The sequence below is a fragment of the Bactrocera oleae genome, chromosome 2 (genome assembly GCF_042242935.1).
Source record: "Bactrocera oleae isolate idBacOlea1 chromosome 2, idBacOlea1, whole genome shotgun sequence".
NCBI classification, from domain to species: domain Eukaryota; kingdom Metazoa; phylum Arthropoda; class Insecta; order Diptera; family Tephritidae; genus Bactrocera; species Bactrocera oleae.
The window spans coordinates 77,240,618-77,258,757 of record NC_091536.1 but is presented as its reverse complement, the minus strand read 5'-3'; the positions used below and the strand labels follow the sequence as shown (position 1 = coordinate 77,258,757).

Below are 18,140 nucleotides of genomic sequence, written 5' to 3'. Positions count from 1 at the left end.
TGCCTCACATTAATAATAAAAATGAAATATGAAGTGTGTGTGGCTTGAAACTTAAGCTGTTAAATAAAACTATGCAGTTTTAAAACCGAAAAAGCGACTGACATCGAAAATAGAAATCTGTTGTAGATTGCTGCATCGATAAATTTATTAAAACACGCGATTTGGTTTTTTTCTAAGTGATTTTTTATTTGTTGTTACAATTCAGAGTCTATCATTATGTCCAACATTACATTTAAATGTAAGCTCACTGATATTTCAGCTGTCATAAATTGGCTAAATCATTTTTACATTAATTTGTCGATGTAATGCTTACAACTTGATTTAAGTTTCATTTATTCTGTTTCTTATAAAAAATCATGCAACGTCTTCACTGTTTTGCTCTTTTTATTGCATTTTTCATTAAATTTTTTACATTTTACTCACTCAAATAAAAAAGAAAACTTATTAACTATGACAGGGTCTAAATTCACAATGCCTTTGGTGCAGTGCAGTGATAGTAGTTAAAATTATATGTATTTTTATTATATTCATTATTTTTTAACACGCAAACTTATATAATATATTAAAGCTCTCTCAATGGAAGCAAAAGAAAACGGAAAACATATTACTGTGGTGCATAGGTTAGGACACACTGTATGGAGCATATACGAAATTATGATTGTGCACAATTATTACAGAACAATTAAACAATTAATTTCAGAAAATAAATGCCTTCAATGGTTGTGCAAAGGTTTTAGTTGATTTTGTAAGTAAAAGATTAAAGCTTCGTTAAGGCGGAATTTCAAATTTTCACGGGTTCGAATTCGGGCAAAGTTTGCTGGTTAGAAATTTTTAAATGTAGTGTTAGCGATTTATATTTTTGTTACTGTTATTTTAGTCATCTCTCCCTCTATAATGCTTATTTATGGCCAATGCTCGAGCGCATATGGGTTTTATAAAATTTTGCTATTATCCCTTTTGTCTCAGTCCCTCCCACTCGTTACATTAGTTAGTAAGTAATTCTGTGTGTGTGTGTGTGTGTGTGTGTGTGTGTGTGTGTGTCTCTCTCTCTCTCTCTCTCTCTCTCTCTCTCTTCCTTAAGTATGTTTTTAAGCTGTTGTTGTATTTAAGGAATTTCGATTGACAGTTTTTTTTCACTTTTTTTACTTTTATGATTTTATTTTGTCTCGTTAAGTAAAGTTTCAGCAAATTTGATTGTTTCGCTGTTAGATCGCTCACTCTCTCTAATTTTTTTTTTTTGTTTTATAAATTATAGCTAATGTCTCTCTCTCTTAGTCGGCAATTTTGTTCAACTTCGGCAATTATTGTTTTTTTTTTTTGGTTTTTGTTTTCTCAATAAAAATTGATCTCTTTTATTTGGTTTGAACGTGGTTTCCTTTCGTCCGAAATTCTCCTTACTTCTTTTACATATGCACATTTGTCTGTGTATAGCTGTCTTATTCCGCATTTGTCCAGTGCTTGTAGATCTTTTTTGATTTAGTTTATGTGCATTATTTTTGGACAACGTTCAGTTCAGTTTATAGTTTGAGTAGCTCAACTTTTCGTGCTCTTGCCAGGGCCTTTGTCTTCGGGTGCGCCATCTGCAGCTCCTTTGCCCTCAATGTTGACGAGCGCTGATTCCGCCATCTTCTTATATTTACCAGCCAATTCAGGCAGATCGTAAGCGATTGCTACATCCAGCTTAGTAATGGGGCAACCGCGGAAGTACGTGCAGGTCTCAGAAAGTTTCTTGAACTCATAAAGCGGATTGAGGCGGAAGAAGTCGCGATAAACTTCAGGGTCTGGCAAATCGTAACGTGATATATTCGTCAGTGTTGAGAGGCCCTCATAGATGTGGTAGTTTTGTGGATGATTGATAATTTCGTCGGCGATGCGTTTCTTATTGCCGAAGAGGGTCTTGTGGTTGTAGTAGGTATTGAGGTAGCAATCCACCATTTTGGCATGATTGCGGACGCGCACCTACAACGCAAGCATAAAAGTTGTGTTTTAGTAAAAATTTTAAGAATTCGGGTCTAGTTTAAATACTTACAGCGAAACGACGCGCACTGGCGATTTTATGTTCGATCCTCTTGTCGACAGCGGTGCGCAAATCGCGCAGGAAGGCGCGCTCCTGCGCCAACAGCAGACGTGCCGGTGCGCCCTCCTGATAGGGATGCGACCACAGCGATGATGTATACACCAAAGGCGGTTGTGCGGAGGACATCAGCGGAGAGATATTCCAAATGAGTGCGCTCTGTACGCGTAAAAGCTCTTCCGGTTTGACGGTGTCAGCTTTGTTCAATATAATACGCGTTTGATATTCACGTCCCTTAAGTTGATCCAATATAGCCTCGGTCTCGGGGCCAACATCAAGTTTGGCCGGATCGTAGACGAGGAATATGATATCGGCACGATCGATAAACCACTGACAAGCATCATTGAAGGGGAAAAGACGAGAGACCTGTTTACGTACTTCCAAAATGCCGGGTATCTCAACGATGTTGACCTGAAACAAAAGGTTTTTTTTTAATTAAAAAATTAACCCCGATTTTTTTTTAACTTGAGTGAGAGGTACCTTAAATAATTTTAATAAAGTAAGCTGATACCACAAGATTTTAGAAACTTCTAACACCTCAAATATCTCAATTTGTGGTATAAATATAAGAGGTCCGTATTTTTTGGATATATGAGAAGGTCTGTATTAAACTTGAGGTCAGATCCAATGATAAACGATAATATTTAAGTTGTTTCAACAAGAACGAAGTCAACGAAAAGAATCGAAGTTGGTAAGTAGAAAACTGTTGAGCTCAGAGATGTTAAAGTTTATTACACGCTCTGTTTCCTGTCTCACTTTTTTCAAAGCTGTTTTGAAGAAAATCACAAGGTTCGAGTTTGAGTGGCAATAGCCTTCTTCAAAAACACTTCTGGCTTTTCTTGCTCTTGCATGGCAAATTGGTATTTAGCGACAGCAGAATGCTTATCCCGTTTTAATGGATATAATATTCTAAGTATTCAACGCTGGACTGTAATGCCTTATAATAACGGTTTCAAGACCCTTAATTCGAAAAACCCGAGCTTTTAGTCACTGTGGGTCGACGAGCGGTCTTCTCTTCACTTCCGATGGATATCACAAGAGACATCTAGGTTTCGTTTTGACGCTTTTCGTCCTAGCTCCGTAACTTAATTTATTCTCCATTAAAACCGTTTTATTTTCCATGACTAACATCGAAACCACAATTTACCCAGTGCTAAGTGAGTTCGAAAGCATCTGATCATTTCAATGCTTGTAATACAAACGTCGAATATTCATTTGAAAGTGTACCTGCGCAAGAGACAACGGAAGATAAGCGCTGCGTAACTTTGTTGCATTTGTTTACTTTCTCAAAATAGATCGCAAAATATGCTGAGAGCTCTTAAAATGTAATAAATGTGTAAATGTGCAATGCACTCATATGAGTAGACCAATATGATTTCATAGAGTTAATAATGAGCTAATACTCGAATATTGAGTAGAAACTCAGAATTTTTGAGTGAAAAGAAATGATGCACTCTCCACTCACGATCGAATTTCTCTCCTGGTTTTAATCTCACTCATAATTGAGCAACTTTTGAATGAGTTACATGCGTTGAACATTAACGGTGCCTATAACAGTGGGCGGTATTATACACTTATAGACACATTGCACATGATATGCAATTACACTAATTTGTTTATGTGTAATACGTATTTTTCTTTCGAAAAATAATTCTAAAAATATTTGAATTTCATAAACAAAAATGCAAGAACACGAAACAAAAATAACAAACGACCACTCAACAGCCACTATTACAACGTCAATGAGTTTGTTTGACTTTTTAGCTTTGTATAATTTGTTGTTGTTGTTGTCTTCTTCTTTCAGTTTAATTGTAATTTTCTCCACACTTTTGTTGCCAATACAGTGGCAGTTAAGACCATTTTGAGGGCGGCACAAAGCATATTATTTATATTTAAATATTTTCTATGACATTGACGTCACCACACACACTGTAGAATGCTAAAAACGCATCACCATAACACACACTCACCTTTTCCAACAATTTGTTTGGCATTTTCAGCCCACGTAGACGTTCTTCCAAGCCCTCACCGAATTTCTGCAAGCCCGAGAAGGTGTAGTCAGCGGCGAGCTGTGTGCCGTCCAGCACCTCAGTCTCATTGCCCCATGTCAGGATGTTGAAGTAGGCAGGTGAAGGTTCCGCGCCTGCAAATCGCTATATATTAAAGTTATTCTAAATATATCTATGGAGTTGTCATTACCTGATCGCAATGAGTGTGGTGTATATTCATTGCCAGTTAGATAATTTATGATAGTCGATTTACCACCCGACCATGGACCCATAAACAATACCAATGGCTTCGAGAAAATTTCCGGATCACTAAAGTGGCGATTACTCAAATCACGGTATTTGTAGAGAGTCTCCAATGGCTTGATGGCGCTTTCGTAGATGCGCTTAATGTCGCGCAAAATAATCTCAGCCACATTGTCCACAGCCTTCTCGCGTGCATTGAATTCAGTGTTCAATTGCAGTAGCTCGGTAATGTGATCACGGCTGCGGAGCTGCGCAGGTATTTCGCCTTCCTAAAATATGCATAAAAGATATTTTTAAAAAATTGGAAACATTGGAAACATTGACCTCATACCACAATATTTTATGAACAAATCTTTCGTTTCACTTACCCACAACAATTCGTCTTCCGGTTTGGTGTCATCTTCTGGTTTAGAATCATCTTCCTTCTCCTCAAGCTCCTCACCGTCGTCATCGTCGTGCTCATTCGGTATGCCATCGCCATCTCTATCGGTGTCGTGTTCATTTGGTATGCCATCGCCATCGATGTCGTCATCCTTATGATCGGGCACGCCGTCACCGTCTTTGTCATCATCTTCATGATCTGGTATACCATCACCATCAATATCGCCTGGCTTTTCTTGGCTGGGTTCCTCTTGCTCTTCCCCAGCTTCAACGGAGACAGGTTCCGCACCAACATCACGTTTGTGTCTGGATGCCACTTCTTCCGCCTCGAGACTGTCCTCGTCATGTATATTGGGTACTCCATCACCATCAACGTCACGGTCGTGTACGTTTGGTATGCCATCACCGTCCATATCGTCGTCTACTTCATTTGGCTTAAGATCACCGTCAATGTCGGTGTCATCATCATTGGGAATACCATCACCATCAATATCCAAACTCTTGGGTTCCTCTTCATTGGGCATACCATCTCCGTCAACATCATGGTCACGTTCATTCGGTATGCCATCTCCATCGATATCGACGTCGTCGTGATTGAGCACGCCATCGCCATCAATGTCTTTATCCGCCTCGTTGGGTTCACCATCACCATCGATGTCATTATCCAGTTCATTAGCAACACCATCGCCATCAATATCATCGTCTTGTTCATTTTTAATGCCATCACCATCAATATCTTCATCACTCTCATTCGGCACGCCATCACCATCAATGTCAGCATCATCTTCATTCGATACGCCATCACCATCGATGTCATCATCATCCTTATTTGGTATGCCATCACCATCCAGATCGGCGTCCTCGTCATTCGGTATGCCATCACCATCGATATCCTCGTCCTCAGCATTTGGTATGCCATCACCATCGATGTCATTGTCCTTTTCGTTTGGTATACCATCGCCATCGATATCATTATCCTGATCATTGGGTATGCCATCGCCGTCAATATCATTGTCTTGTTCATTGGGTATGCCATCGCCATCTATATCATCATCTTGGCTATTTGGTATACCATCACCATCGATATCATCGTCTTGATCGTTGGGTATGCCGTCACCATCGATATCTTCGTCCTGATCATTCGGTATGCCATCACCGTCAATGTCATCATCTTCTTCATTGGGTATGCCATCACCATCTAGATCATTATCGTTGGCATTGCTCACACCATCGCCATCAATATCCTTATCGACAATATTCGGCACACCATCACCGTCAAGATCATGATCGATCACATTTGGTACGCCATCACCATCGATATCGCGATCGTCAACATTCAATACACCATCACCATCGATATCGGGATCGCGTTCATTTGGTATAACATCACCATCGATGTCATCGTCCTCTTCATTCAAAATACCATCACCGTCCATATCTTCATCTTGTTCATTTGGTTTATTATCACCATCAATATCGGTATCATCTTCATTGCGTATGCCATCACCATCAGTATCGATAGATTTCTCTTCTTCTTCTTCCACGGATTCGGCATCGGTTATTTCGACAGTCTCTTTTTCATCACCAACAGGTTGATCGGATTGCATTTCACCAGATTCGATTCCATTGCTGTCTTGCTGATCGGGTTCATTGTTCGTTGAGACTTCGGCGGATATAGTTTCTGCACTAGGAATATCACCTGCCTCTGGTGTGTTAAATAATATAAAGAAGAAATGTTTATTAATAAATATTAATTAAAATGTTGTTCAAAGCAAACTTATTTAGGATTTGTAAATTGGACAGGATTCTTTTAAGAAAGTTCTTATGCGATCTGTAAGAATTTGGCAAAAAGCATTATGTTGTCTAAGAAATGTGTATATACACTGGGGATACCGCGACTACCTACTTTTTATCTAAATTCCTCTATGAAATTTAAATAGATATCCGTCCAGAAACTACAGGCTTAATAAAATATCGAGGTGATTTTCAAACATGCTACGAACTTCTTAGAATCTTTTAGTTCTTTCCTCACCAAAACGAGGGAAGTTCTATATAATGTGTGAAAATTTAATCGTGGTAAATATAAAATAGTTATGGAAAATATGAGATCAGTGATATACTAAAAGAGAATTGAAGCGACGGTTACTGAATTTGATTCTTGTTTTTTTTGTTTTTTTTTAAAAGACTTTTATTGTAGTAATAGTTCCGTCGTGCATACATCAAAACTCGATATACAAGGCAGAACTCTTTTGTGTTAAAGTGTATTTTCGTTCTTAACATGAACATTTTGTGAATTCATGCACTGATTAGTTAGACAAGGTATATCTTGGGTTTCTTGTCAGGGGGTTGTGTTGAAGCAGGACATTTAAAAAAATGAACGTCTTAAAAGATTTATGATATGTAACTCATTTTATATAATATGCTATATCTTTTTGAACCAATATAGTGAAATAAATGCTTAATTCATCTCACGGAACATATAAGGATTAAAATTGTCGAAGAATTCGAAAGCGTATTGTCGATATATCGGTACTTTAGAGGTCCAGTACTCTTACTTATATCGGCAGATTTCAAAGTTGCTAGAGCTTCTAAATTAAGGCGCCATACTCAAATATTTTCAGGATCTTAATTAATCAGTAGATCGACTGGTATGAAGAACAATGAGGTGGAATTCGCTTTGAATTTTTTCCAGAGTATTTTAAAAAACTTATAATAAGCTCTGGACATTTCATGTAGAATTAAGGAGTTGGATTACCAATTGTTGAGCTCCATTGCTGCAGTTTTTCTCTTAAGAAAGGACATACTTTTTTTTTTTCTTGAAGAAAACAGACTAGCGCATTGAGCAGGTGATTATCATATAGTGAATAATGGGTTCAAACTTTGGTCGACTCGAAGTGGTTGGCTCTCGGTAGATCATGTCAAACGACAAGCATTTTTATTTTAGGTTTTACTGGCCGGCTGTCATGCCACACATGGTTCTTAGTAATGCCAGATGAAGACATCATATAGAACGTCAAAGTATTTGCGTATTTTAACATCGACTTGTTATCTAATTTTGATACTTCAACTAGTCCCTTGAACTGCGAATTTCCTAGATATCTAAAACGAGTTCTAGATAAGGTGAAGTTGTTCCAATGTCTCTCTCACTCTTACTTTCCTACACTTTTTGCATGTATTGTCGTTACTAATGCCCATACGGCTCGCATGTGATGCCAGTAAGTTGTGACCGTGTCATTAGGCCAACAACCGTCCGGCAGTCCTTTCGAGACTGTGTGAGTAAAAAGCATGGACGTTTTTGTTCAGGGCTCTTTCACATGATCTCGGCGATCCTGCATGTTCTTAAGGCATTCACCCTGATCCGTCTGTCAGCCTTTTTAGACATTTTATTACGTATCGTTTTTATCGACTTACGTATTTCATGTACTGGGATTTTTACTGACTTTCAAAGATATATATAATAGACTCTAATTGAAAGATTCTTAAGTATTATTGTATGTACATACTCGTAAATTATCGGAGAGACGACATCCTAGTGTTTCAAACGGTTATGAGAATCTCAGAAATTTTGAGTTTTCGTGCCATGTTTTAACACGCATTTTCCGCGTGACAAGTCAACGCAGAAACCGGAGACTCTGCATTGAAGTGAAATGTGAATAGATTTTCATAAATAATTAACGCACACATACATATGTATGCGCGTATGTATACCGTTAAGTACACTTCCACTTTCGCTCTGGTGATATTTCATTCAATTGTCCTAAATGATTAGCCAATACATGAATATGGACGTGTTTGACAAGTTTTATGGCCGACGAATGGCTTTTGGGAAAACTTAAAAATCAGTCATACACTTCCATAGATATACAAGTACATATAGTGTTGGAAAATTGCGGTAATTTGTGAAATGTTAAATTATACAGTATTTTTATGTATTTTTAAATGTATTACTTGCGGTGCTTAAGTGTACTTTTGGTGTTGTGCCAAGAAGAAATTTGGCGTTTGCAACAACAAATGCAGACATTGTTTGAAAATGGAAAAATCGATTTTTTTCGGAATGTAAAAGCTTGCATGAAGGATAAATGTGAAATTCGGGTGCACAAATTTGTGGTTAACTAAAGGATCATTTATCGGCTGACAGCATACTGCGTCTATTTACATATATACAAGTACAAACACATACACAAAGGTATATGTGTAACGGTCCTAAAGTATTGACAGTTCGCCAATGAGGGCTAAACACCTTTCGACATGTGTGCCAATGGTGCTTGTCAACGGCCATATTGCCGCTCATTCATGATTATTTGTATTAAAACCTACACGCACACACACACACACACACTTATATACTCACCTATACCATCGCTGGGTTCACCTGTTTTCAGTTCGTTTATCGCCTTTTCAATATAGGGACGACATTGAGCTTCGCTCGGTCCAACATTGGAGTCGTCGCCACTGACGAAGGCACCTGGCGTATAAAGAGAAATATTTTAGTCGACTTTCATAAGCGCTTTTGGCTGTAATGAATGTTTTTTTTCGGGCATTTTTTCGCGCGGCATTTGGCTCAATTAATTAATTTGCGCTAACGAATGCATTTTACCGTTTTTTTTTTAGTTAGTATTTATGCTCGGATATCATTGTTGTTGCATGGTATTTTGAGTTTTACACACTTAATTACAAACAGTTATATGAAATATTTGTGTTGACAATGGCGCAACTCGGCACTGTGCGGTGTTTTTGTTACGCAAACTTGACATTATTTTTTTTTTTTATTAGCGATTAATAATAAGAATTTTATTTTTAAATATATTTGCCGCAGAGAAACGTTACACGCAACACATACATACGTTCACTATGCTTGTATGTGTGTATTTTTCAAAAAATGTTCGTCAGCTTCTGTGTTCCTCTAGCGTTTGTGTTGGCTTTTTGCCCATTTTCTTCACGCTTTGCACGCCTTTTCACTTGCCCAACGCATACGCAACACGGCAAGTACACTAACACACAAATGTACACACACTCATATTTTTTAATAAAACACAATTCTCTTCAATTACTTTTTAGTTGTTTCAAACTTTTTTTTTCAACTGTCGTCATGCTTCTCCCTGCTTTGGTTCACCAATTACAGCGCGCTGCGCTGCCGCAGTCAACAATATCGCATCCTCACTCACACATTCACACACATCCACAATTTCCAGCATGGCAGCGTCGTTTTCACGGTCATCGTTGAATAAACACATGCTTGTTGCTACATTTCTAGCAAATTATCAGCTAAATTAATTGATTATTGTCGCCTTATGAGCTCTTGCGTTCGCAGCTTTCATTTGTCATACGAAAGCGTATATTTTAATTACACATAAATATATATCTGTATGTATGTGTGAGTGTCTCTATTCTATATTTGTCAGTTTACTTATCACCCGGTCAAGGTTTCCATATGCCATGTGTGGGCGTTTAGTGCACAAGGCGAAACGCACAGGCCCCCACCCGCTATACCGCTACACCACCGCTCGGTGCTTTGTTGCCTTTTTGGTTTTACTTTCAAAATTTGAAAAGTACTGACAAATGTGAGAAAAGCTGTGTGTGTGACGTTTTAATGAGTGTTTAGGTTTGTGGCTGTGTGTGTGTGTGTTTAGTATGATAAATGAATTTTATGTTTGCATGGTTTAAACAAAATCTTTATTTAAATTAATACTGAAGAAAATTTAAACAATTTTGCATTTTATGATAAATTTTAAGCTAGCAACTAATATCATAAAGACCAATAGTTTTTTTTTCAATACTTTAAAGGTACTCGAACTTCGTTTAGAAATATTTTCAAAAAAATAAAAATAAATTCATTCGAGAATTAGTTGAAAGATCTTGATTTCTTTTGTCATTTTTTTTTGGTGTGTTTATTTTTTTATTAATTTTACAAAATTAATTCGTTAAGTCGGTGGCTTTTCGAATTGAAATTTTCTCAAGAAAATTTCGTTTTCAATTTGAGTTTATAAATAGGTTTATTCATCATAGTGTTGACCTATGGGATTGTCTTATTGTATAAATAAAATTTACAACTATACAAAAAAAAAAAAAAAATGGTTCGATCTACAGAAATATAGATAGTTTCCTAAAACCTTGGCATAATTTAAACTTGTTTTTGACTTTCATTACCCTTTTTTTGAATCGTTTTTCATCTGTAGCAGTCTTTTTGTTTTCCAATCTATATATCTATGGCCTTCAAAAAATCATGCGCCATGTTTTCATAATTTTTTTGAGCAATGCCAGTACTTCGTTTCTACTGACGTGTTTACTTAGGTTAGGGGTAGTCAGAATTAAGTGTAATATCTTGAAAATATTCTTTAAAAAATTTCAAGTTGATCCGATAATTATTTTTTGAGTTATTCGACAAATAACAAAGAGCGCTCGGGCACTTCAAAGCGCTTGGGAGCTCTAGTGTGAAACTTTAAATGCGTTTTTCTCAAAACTATGTTTTTTGAACTGGTGACAACTATAACTCGAAAACCGCTCAGTAAATTTTAATGAAATTTATACAGCTTTTAGAATACATAATAAACTCGGGCCTGATCGAAGGATTTTTTTTTAATTTCGATTAACTGTTGATTTTTTTTCAAAAATCTAGAAAAAAATTTCCTGAGGCCGTCATTTTGTTAATATCTGAAATAAAAGCTTCGATCAGGCCCAGAATTATCTATTTATCAGACAAATTTTTTTTTAAAAAGACCTTTTGTTAGTAAAATTCTTTTTCGTGAAATTTTCGTGACTTCAAGTCAAAACATTGATGCAATATCATGAATAAGTCAAGTTAATAACATGATTAAATTGTAAAAAAAATTACTAAAAATTCTCATTTTTTCGTGCCTCTGACCCCTTAACTGAATCGGTAGCGGTTTTTTATCCGGCCAAGAACTGTCAACTCGTTATTATTTGGACGACGCTTCAACAACAGCAAAAATAATAGTGACACCCAAAATACGTAGTGCTCATTTTGATCACCTAAAATATCTGCTTCCAGGTATATTAACGACAATTATTTGTGCACAATGAAATATTATTGTATATGAGATTGTGTCATTAAATATTATTTTCATTATCAGAAGTTTAGAAAATATTTGAGAAACCAAAACTTAATTGATCATGGGAAATGATATATATATATATCCCGAATACAAACATATTCATAAACGGATGTACATATGTACATATGTATATGTATGTAATGTATATGAAAAATATGCTTGAACGAGAAATATAAGTTGCTCATACGCCACGGTGATCGTTATAACTTGTATATTGGTACTGACGATGAGAAGTGTCATATATTCTTTACTGTTTAATATTTTTTATATGCCAAACGAGTACTAGATAGTATACTAGATGATTATACGCATATTGCTTTAGTTAGCAATTGAAATGATCTGACCATTGTTGCGATAAAATATACGAAATATTAGCGATATTAATTGTTAAATATCTGTAGAAAAAATTTATCGTATCATATCTTATGCCAGAAAACATATAGTTTACATCCCTATAGCTCGCCCTGCTCAAAATTAATCATTACATCTGTCAATATAAGACATCGTCTATAGCACTTAAATGGAAACTCATGAGTTAACAGAAGTTTTCTGCGGAGAGCTGAACGTTTTTTACATATTAGAAAGAAATATTTAAAGAAATAAATGAAGAAATTATGTAACATAAATTGTGTACATATCGCACACTAACTAGTAAAGAGTCACAACTCGAAAAATGACAAATTTTGAGGAAGAAAAAAAAGAGTTCATGTAAGAATTATCGTTGTCCATAATATATAATATCTGCTTTAAAGAGCGTCTTACTAAAATATGATTTATTTTCCAGTTTGACAGAAAAATTAGGCGACATTTTTAGTTAAAGACATCGAATAACAGTGTGATATTCGCAATTATTTCATCAAAAGTGACACATTTCAAATAGCAATACAGGTAATAAAACTCACTTTTTTTAGATAAAAAACTACAACTACAAAAACTTACTCTTACACAAATTCAGCAGAAAATTCACGATTTACGACACAACTACAAATAGTACGTTTTAGTTGATACTGCACAAGCGAGGCAAGCGACGCATTTAACAGAAAAGTACACCTAACGGTGATTTTGCAATTAAGTAAGATAGTGAGAACAAAGAAATTTCTTGGGTGGGTAAAAAACTGGATTACGAATTGATACTATACTCGGCTTGAAAAAAGTTGATTTTGAAAATTTTTGATTTGTGACCCTTTTGTATATATTATATATTATTACATATATTTTGATAGTAACTTTTACCACAAAATTCAGTGTCAAGAGGCTCAATATCCTAATAATATGAAAATAGGGGTTTACTAATGGTTCCATGGCAGGTAAAATATTTTTTTTTAAGCCATTCATTCGCTAGATAACACAAGAATAAATATGCAAAAATTTATTGTGTAAATTTAGCACATACTATACTAATATTGTTTTTCTTAATAATCTTTCTTAAGCAGTTATTGTTTGACCCTAGATGATACCAAGCAATTGATAAATACAACTTTTAGTCATTTATATTGAATTCGAAATATACAAGGACATAATGTTGAAGAGATTTCGAAGAATTCAATAGTTATGTAAGTCAGTAATAAGCTCCGTGCATTGTATTATTTTTAATTAAATATTTAAAAAAAATATATTGTATCTATTACCTAAAAAAAAGAAAAAAAAAACATTAACTTCGGCTGCATCGAAGCTTTAATACCCTTCAGAGGTATACTTCTTATAGCATGAAAGGGATACAATGATCGTTAGCGATTTTGACAAATAAGAGTCCAGTTCGCGAATATACAAACGAAAGGAGAGAAAAATATGGCTAAATCGTCTCAGCTCGTCATTGAATTATAAGGAAACTATCAGACGTTCTCACGTGACAAAAATACGCGCGAAGATGTGACTTTGCCTAGTTGTAGCGTGCAACTCTCATCATAGTTTACGCAAAAGTATGTAAATAAATTTATATAATATATTTTATTTGAAAACTTGTTGTATGTATGAATGTCTTTTTGCCTTCAAATCCTCGTATGGAAATGAGAAAAAATAAAGGTTTTTAGATGCCTTGATTTGTTTAAAATTACAAATTGCTATCATTGGATTGTTGACAGGTTTATAAAGTATATTTCTTCGTGAGAATTTGACCGAAAGTAAATTTCAATAAATTTACGTTTAAAAAACTTAACTCTTTGGCAAGTTGCCTCGGAGACTTTGGCGAGCGTATTTGCATATATTTTTAAGCAGAATAGAAAGCATTTTATATTTTTTGTTTTTAAAATTCTCTCTAACAAAATTTCACTACCATACCTCTGATTTTTATGATATAAATGTTTTGTTTTGCTTTTGCTTCATTGCTAAAATTAAATGGTTACAAATAGCGGCTGGTGCAGGCGGCGAGCGGTTTTTGCTGGAGGCGTTCATTAACAGCACCTTCTGACTAGCACGAGCGGTACATGAAGCCGTGGGGGCAGCGGCATGCAGTCGCCGACACAACGGGTAGCCGTTGCTACCACACACTGTGTCGTCCAATGTCGCCATCAGCGATTTTTTTTTTTTGGTTTTCCTTGTTCTGTTTTTGAGCGAACATTTCTCAACCAACACAAAAGTATTTGAATTTTTAGATTTTTCGGTTTTTTGATTCCTATTTTTTTGGCTAGAATTTTTTCGCAAAACATCCACTCGTCGCTACGAATGCGAATAACTCAACAGCACGACAGATAGCCGCCTTATCTTTGGTCCGTTCATTAGTTGCACTCGAGCACGCGAACAGTTACACTCAGTGGTCACGAATCAAAGAGCCAGCTAAGAACGAACGCGATCCGTAACACGAAAGTCACGAAATAGCGAAAATATTTTTAAAATATTATTTTTCAACAAAATTTTCAAAAACGAAAGCAACACCAGCTAAAAGTGCCAACAACAAAAAAATTGCATAATAAATCGCTATGACTACTTTCACTCGGTGTTGTTGTTGCTCAGCTATGTGTTATTATGATTGCTGCTGTAGCATGTAGCATCTAGCATATTTTTTAGCTTTTGGCTGATGTTTTTGTGTTTGTTGTTATTTAGCCGCTGCTGTCGCTTGTGTCACATACACACACACACACATGCATATAAACACATACAAACATACATGCATCCACACACACACACACACACACACATAAATTTGCGTATGTATATGTGTGGAGGGTGCTAGGCGCGGCGCTGTTGGACGACGAGGTGACACTGCTGCGCGTATACAGCCAGCCTAGTTGTTGTTGTAATTTTTTTGTTGTTGCTATGGCTTTTAGCTAGGGTGCTGCGCGTTAAAGGCGTACAATTTCAGCGACAGCGACAAAATCTTGTGTGCTGGCCTTTGCCTACAAAAAAATATTATATAATTTCTCAGCGATATTTCATATAATTTGCACTACACTTGCGAGGAAGAGTCTTTGCTCTCGCTTTTTACGATTTTTTGTTGCTTTTAAATTAAATAGCACAGTTATGTCCTCACTGCTTTATAATTATGTCTTTTGGCGTAATTTCAGTTTTTTTTCACAACGTCCTTAATGTCCTTGAACTTTATGCAACAACAATTATAACCATATCTGAGCTTTTGATATAAATTTATATAGATTTATATTTGTTTTACATTTTTTGATTTTTTTCTTGCATGTGTGTTTTTAGATCTGCCTCAGCGGCACTTCACCTACCGTTAAATGAGACGGCTGACAGGATTAGTCCACACAGGACCAAAAATGTAAACCGCCCCATGACTTGTCGTAAATTCCTTGTTTTGGTTCAATACTCCTCTCCAATCTTAGTGTGTTTCGTTAGTACTTAAGTCACTTCATAAATTTAGATTTTTTTCTAAATAAATATGTTAGGTTGCAAAAATTATTATCTGCTGTGCCCTCGTATTCTGCATTAATATAAAACTTTAATTTATATTTCGTCGTGAAATGCACTGCAACAAAATATAAGAGAATAAAATAATTTGTAATAAATTTTGTGTGGCCAGAAAACGCATTTTTGAATGCTGCGTATTGAAAATTCAAATCCAAATTTCCAAAAAAAAAACACATATTATTTAAATAAAATTAAAAAAATAAAATAAAAATAATTATGGAGCTCAGCACACAAAGCACTAGATGATTTCGAAATCATGCATCCGCGCGTATGGCTGCCGTTTCACGTCGTTCGTTCGGTTTCGTTTAAAAAATTCGTTTCGGTAAAAATATTTCTTCGCACGATTAACACAAAAATTTCTTTTATATATATATTTATTCCTTATTAATTTATTTCAATTTTATTTTATAATTATATTTGAATATATTATTTCGTTTAGCAGGACATCCGTTGCTTGGGTAATCCTTTGTGTCCCTTCCAACGAATGCCAGCTAATAAATATAATTGATTTGCTTGTGGTATAGTTGTATGATATATATATATATATATATAATGTATATAAATTGTAAATATTTTGCTTCGCGTTTCGCCAAGTGACTGCGTTCCTGCAATCTGCTGTATAACCGTTTTGCATATGCACCAAGAATATTTCAAAAAATATATAAGTATGAAATCTGTTACACCAAAAAAAAATTCTTAATTCTGAAAAAATTTATATTTTTAATACGAGTACGTGTATACGAGTCGGTCGATCTCTCCCGGTCCAAAACCAATTCGTAACATAGCAAGGAGATCTCACAATTTTACCTTGTGACCGCGAAAATTTTTGATATTTTCATATTGAAAGTCCACATAATATTTCCCTGACAAAATTTTAGTGATTTTTGAGTGAAACTCATTTGAGCGCATTTAGCTTGTAGCTGAGCATTGCCAACCTGATGCTTTTTCACACTGTAAAGCACTCAATCGAAGGGAAAGTCGTCTATTGCTGATAAATATATATATGTTAGATGAAGAGAGCACAGTGCAGCTGTCATGAAGTGAGTGAACGTGAAATTTTACTATATAGGTCGGATAGTACATAGATTACTATTATATACTTGATTGAGCCTTACGAAAGGCAAATGATATTGGATATTTAAAAACAAAAGTAATATTTCCAGACATTTAGTAATTGATGAGTTTTCATTTATTCGTTATGATTAATCCGCTAATCATACGGCTAAAAAAATTAAATTAATTTAATGTTTGACGATTTCTTATCAGAAAATATTTAAAACAAGAAAAAAACGCTAACTTCGGTTGCACCGAAGCTATACGATTCACAAACATAAAATATCCCTTCCAATAACTTGATTTTAATGGGTCAGCTTGTATGGCATCTATTGTATATACTATAGTGATCCGATCTAAACAATTTCTCCGGAAATTACGCTGTTGCTTTAGACAATAACCCATTCCAAATTTTTTGAAGATGTGACGTCAAATGAAAAAGTTTGCCATACAAGAACTTGAATCCGATCGTTCAGTCTATATGACAGCTATACGCTATAGTGATCCGATCTGAACAATTTCTTTGGAGATCGCACCATTGCCTTAGAAAATAACTTATGTTAAATGTTGTGAAGATATCTCGTCAAATGAAAAGGTTTTCCTTATAAACATCAGATTCTAGATTCTAGTTCTCGAGTGGTCCGATATCGATGGTTCCGACAAATGAGCAGCTTCTTGGTTAGAAACGGACGTATTCGAAATTTCACATCGCGATCTCAAAAGCTGAAGGACTCGTTCACGTATATACATACAGACAGTAATGCTGAGCATTTATATACGAGTACATATTTTATAAGGTCTCCGCGTTTCCTTCTAGGTGTTACAAACTTTGTGGCAAACATAATATCCAAAGCTTTTCGAGCTTTCGAGTTATGATTTACTATTTAAGATTTTCAAATAATGATTTATTGATTATGTTCTCTTATATTTGAAGTATGCTTTAATATTAAAGCTTTATAGTTCATAACAATCGGTAGTATTTCAGAAATCTTTCCACTTTCGGGTCAAGCAGTGCAAAGAATAACTGTGTAACGTCTTCAACCACTAACTTTGGTTTTTAAAATTAGAAAATTTCACACAATCGCTCATAAATGCCGTTGAAAAGCGCTCATTTCGCACCTAGTATGTGCTCAATCACTTTGAAAAATTTGACGTGCGGCTGTGAAATGAGTGCAACTCAAAGGCAGAAATATGCAAAAGTGTAAAACACGAGTAACGCACGATCAACTGGCGTAAAGGAAAGAATATTTCTGCTTACTTAAGTTCTTAAGATGCCAAAAGCGAAGAAGAAGAAGCAACAGCAAAATTACTCGGAAAATAGTTGAAGAGAAAGTGTGCAAACATTTGAATGCTGGCTAAAGCAAATCATAAATTAAATTATTTAAATACACAAAGCTATATGCAAACTTTTGTGTATGAGTTTTGTATGTAAGTGTTGCCAAGCGA

At 35.4% G+C, this 18,140-nt stretch overlaps 1 protein-coding gene across 4 annotated transcripts; it reads right to left on the bottom strand.

Moving 5' to 3' along the window:
• Positions 1–160: 160 nt before the first annotated feature.
• On the bottom strand, positions 161–16,458 carry LOC106617374 (uncharacterized). 4 transcript variants are annotated; one of them, XM_014234508.3, is made up of 8 exons: positions 16,375–16,458; positions 15,446–15,699; positions 9,059–9,172; positions 4,695–6,412; positions 4,274–4,595; positions 4,045–4,217; positions 2,030–2,485; positions 161–1,959 (listed from the first exon to the last, which is right to left on the bottom strand). In XM_014234508.3, the coding sequence occupies exons 2-8, from the start codon at positions 15,504–15,506 to the stop codon at positions 1,534–1,536; spliced, it is 3,270 nt and encodes a 1,089-aa protein (XP_014089983.2). In that variant the 5' UTR covers positions 15,507–15,699; positions 16,375–16,458; the 3' UTR covers positions 161–1,533. The 4 variants fall into 4 exon arrangements, with proteins under 4 accessions (XP_014089983.2, XP_014089982.2, XP_069961839.1 ...); XM_014234507.3 differs by having other exon boundaries at positions 16,369–16,440; XM_070105738.1 differs by having other exon boundaries at positions 15,446–15,654; positions 16,375–16,418.
• Positions 16,459–18,140: the final 1,682 nt, after the last annotated feature.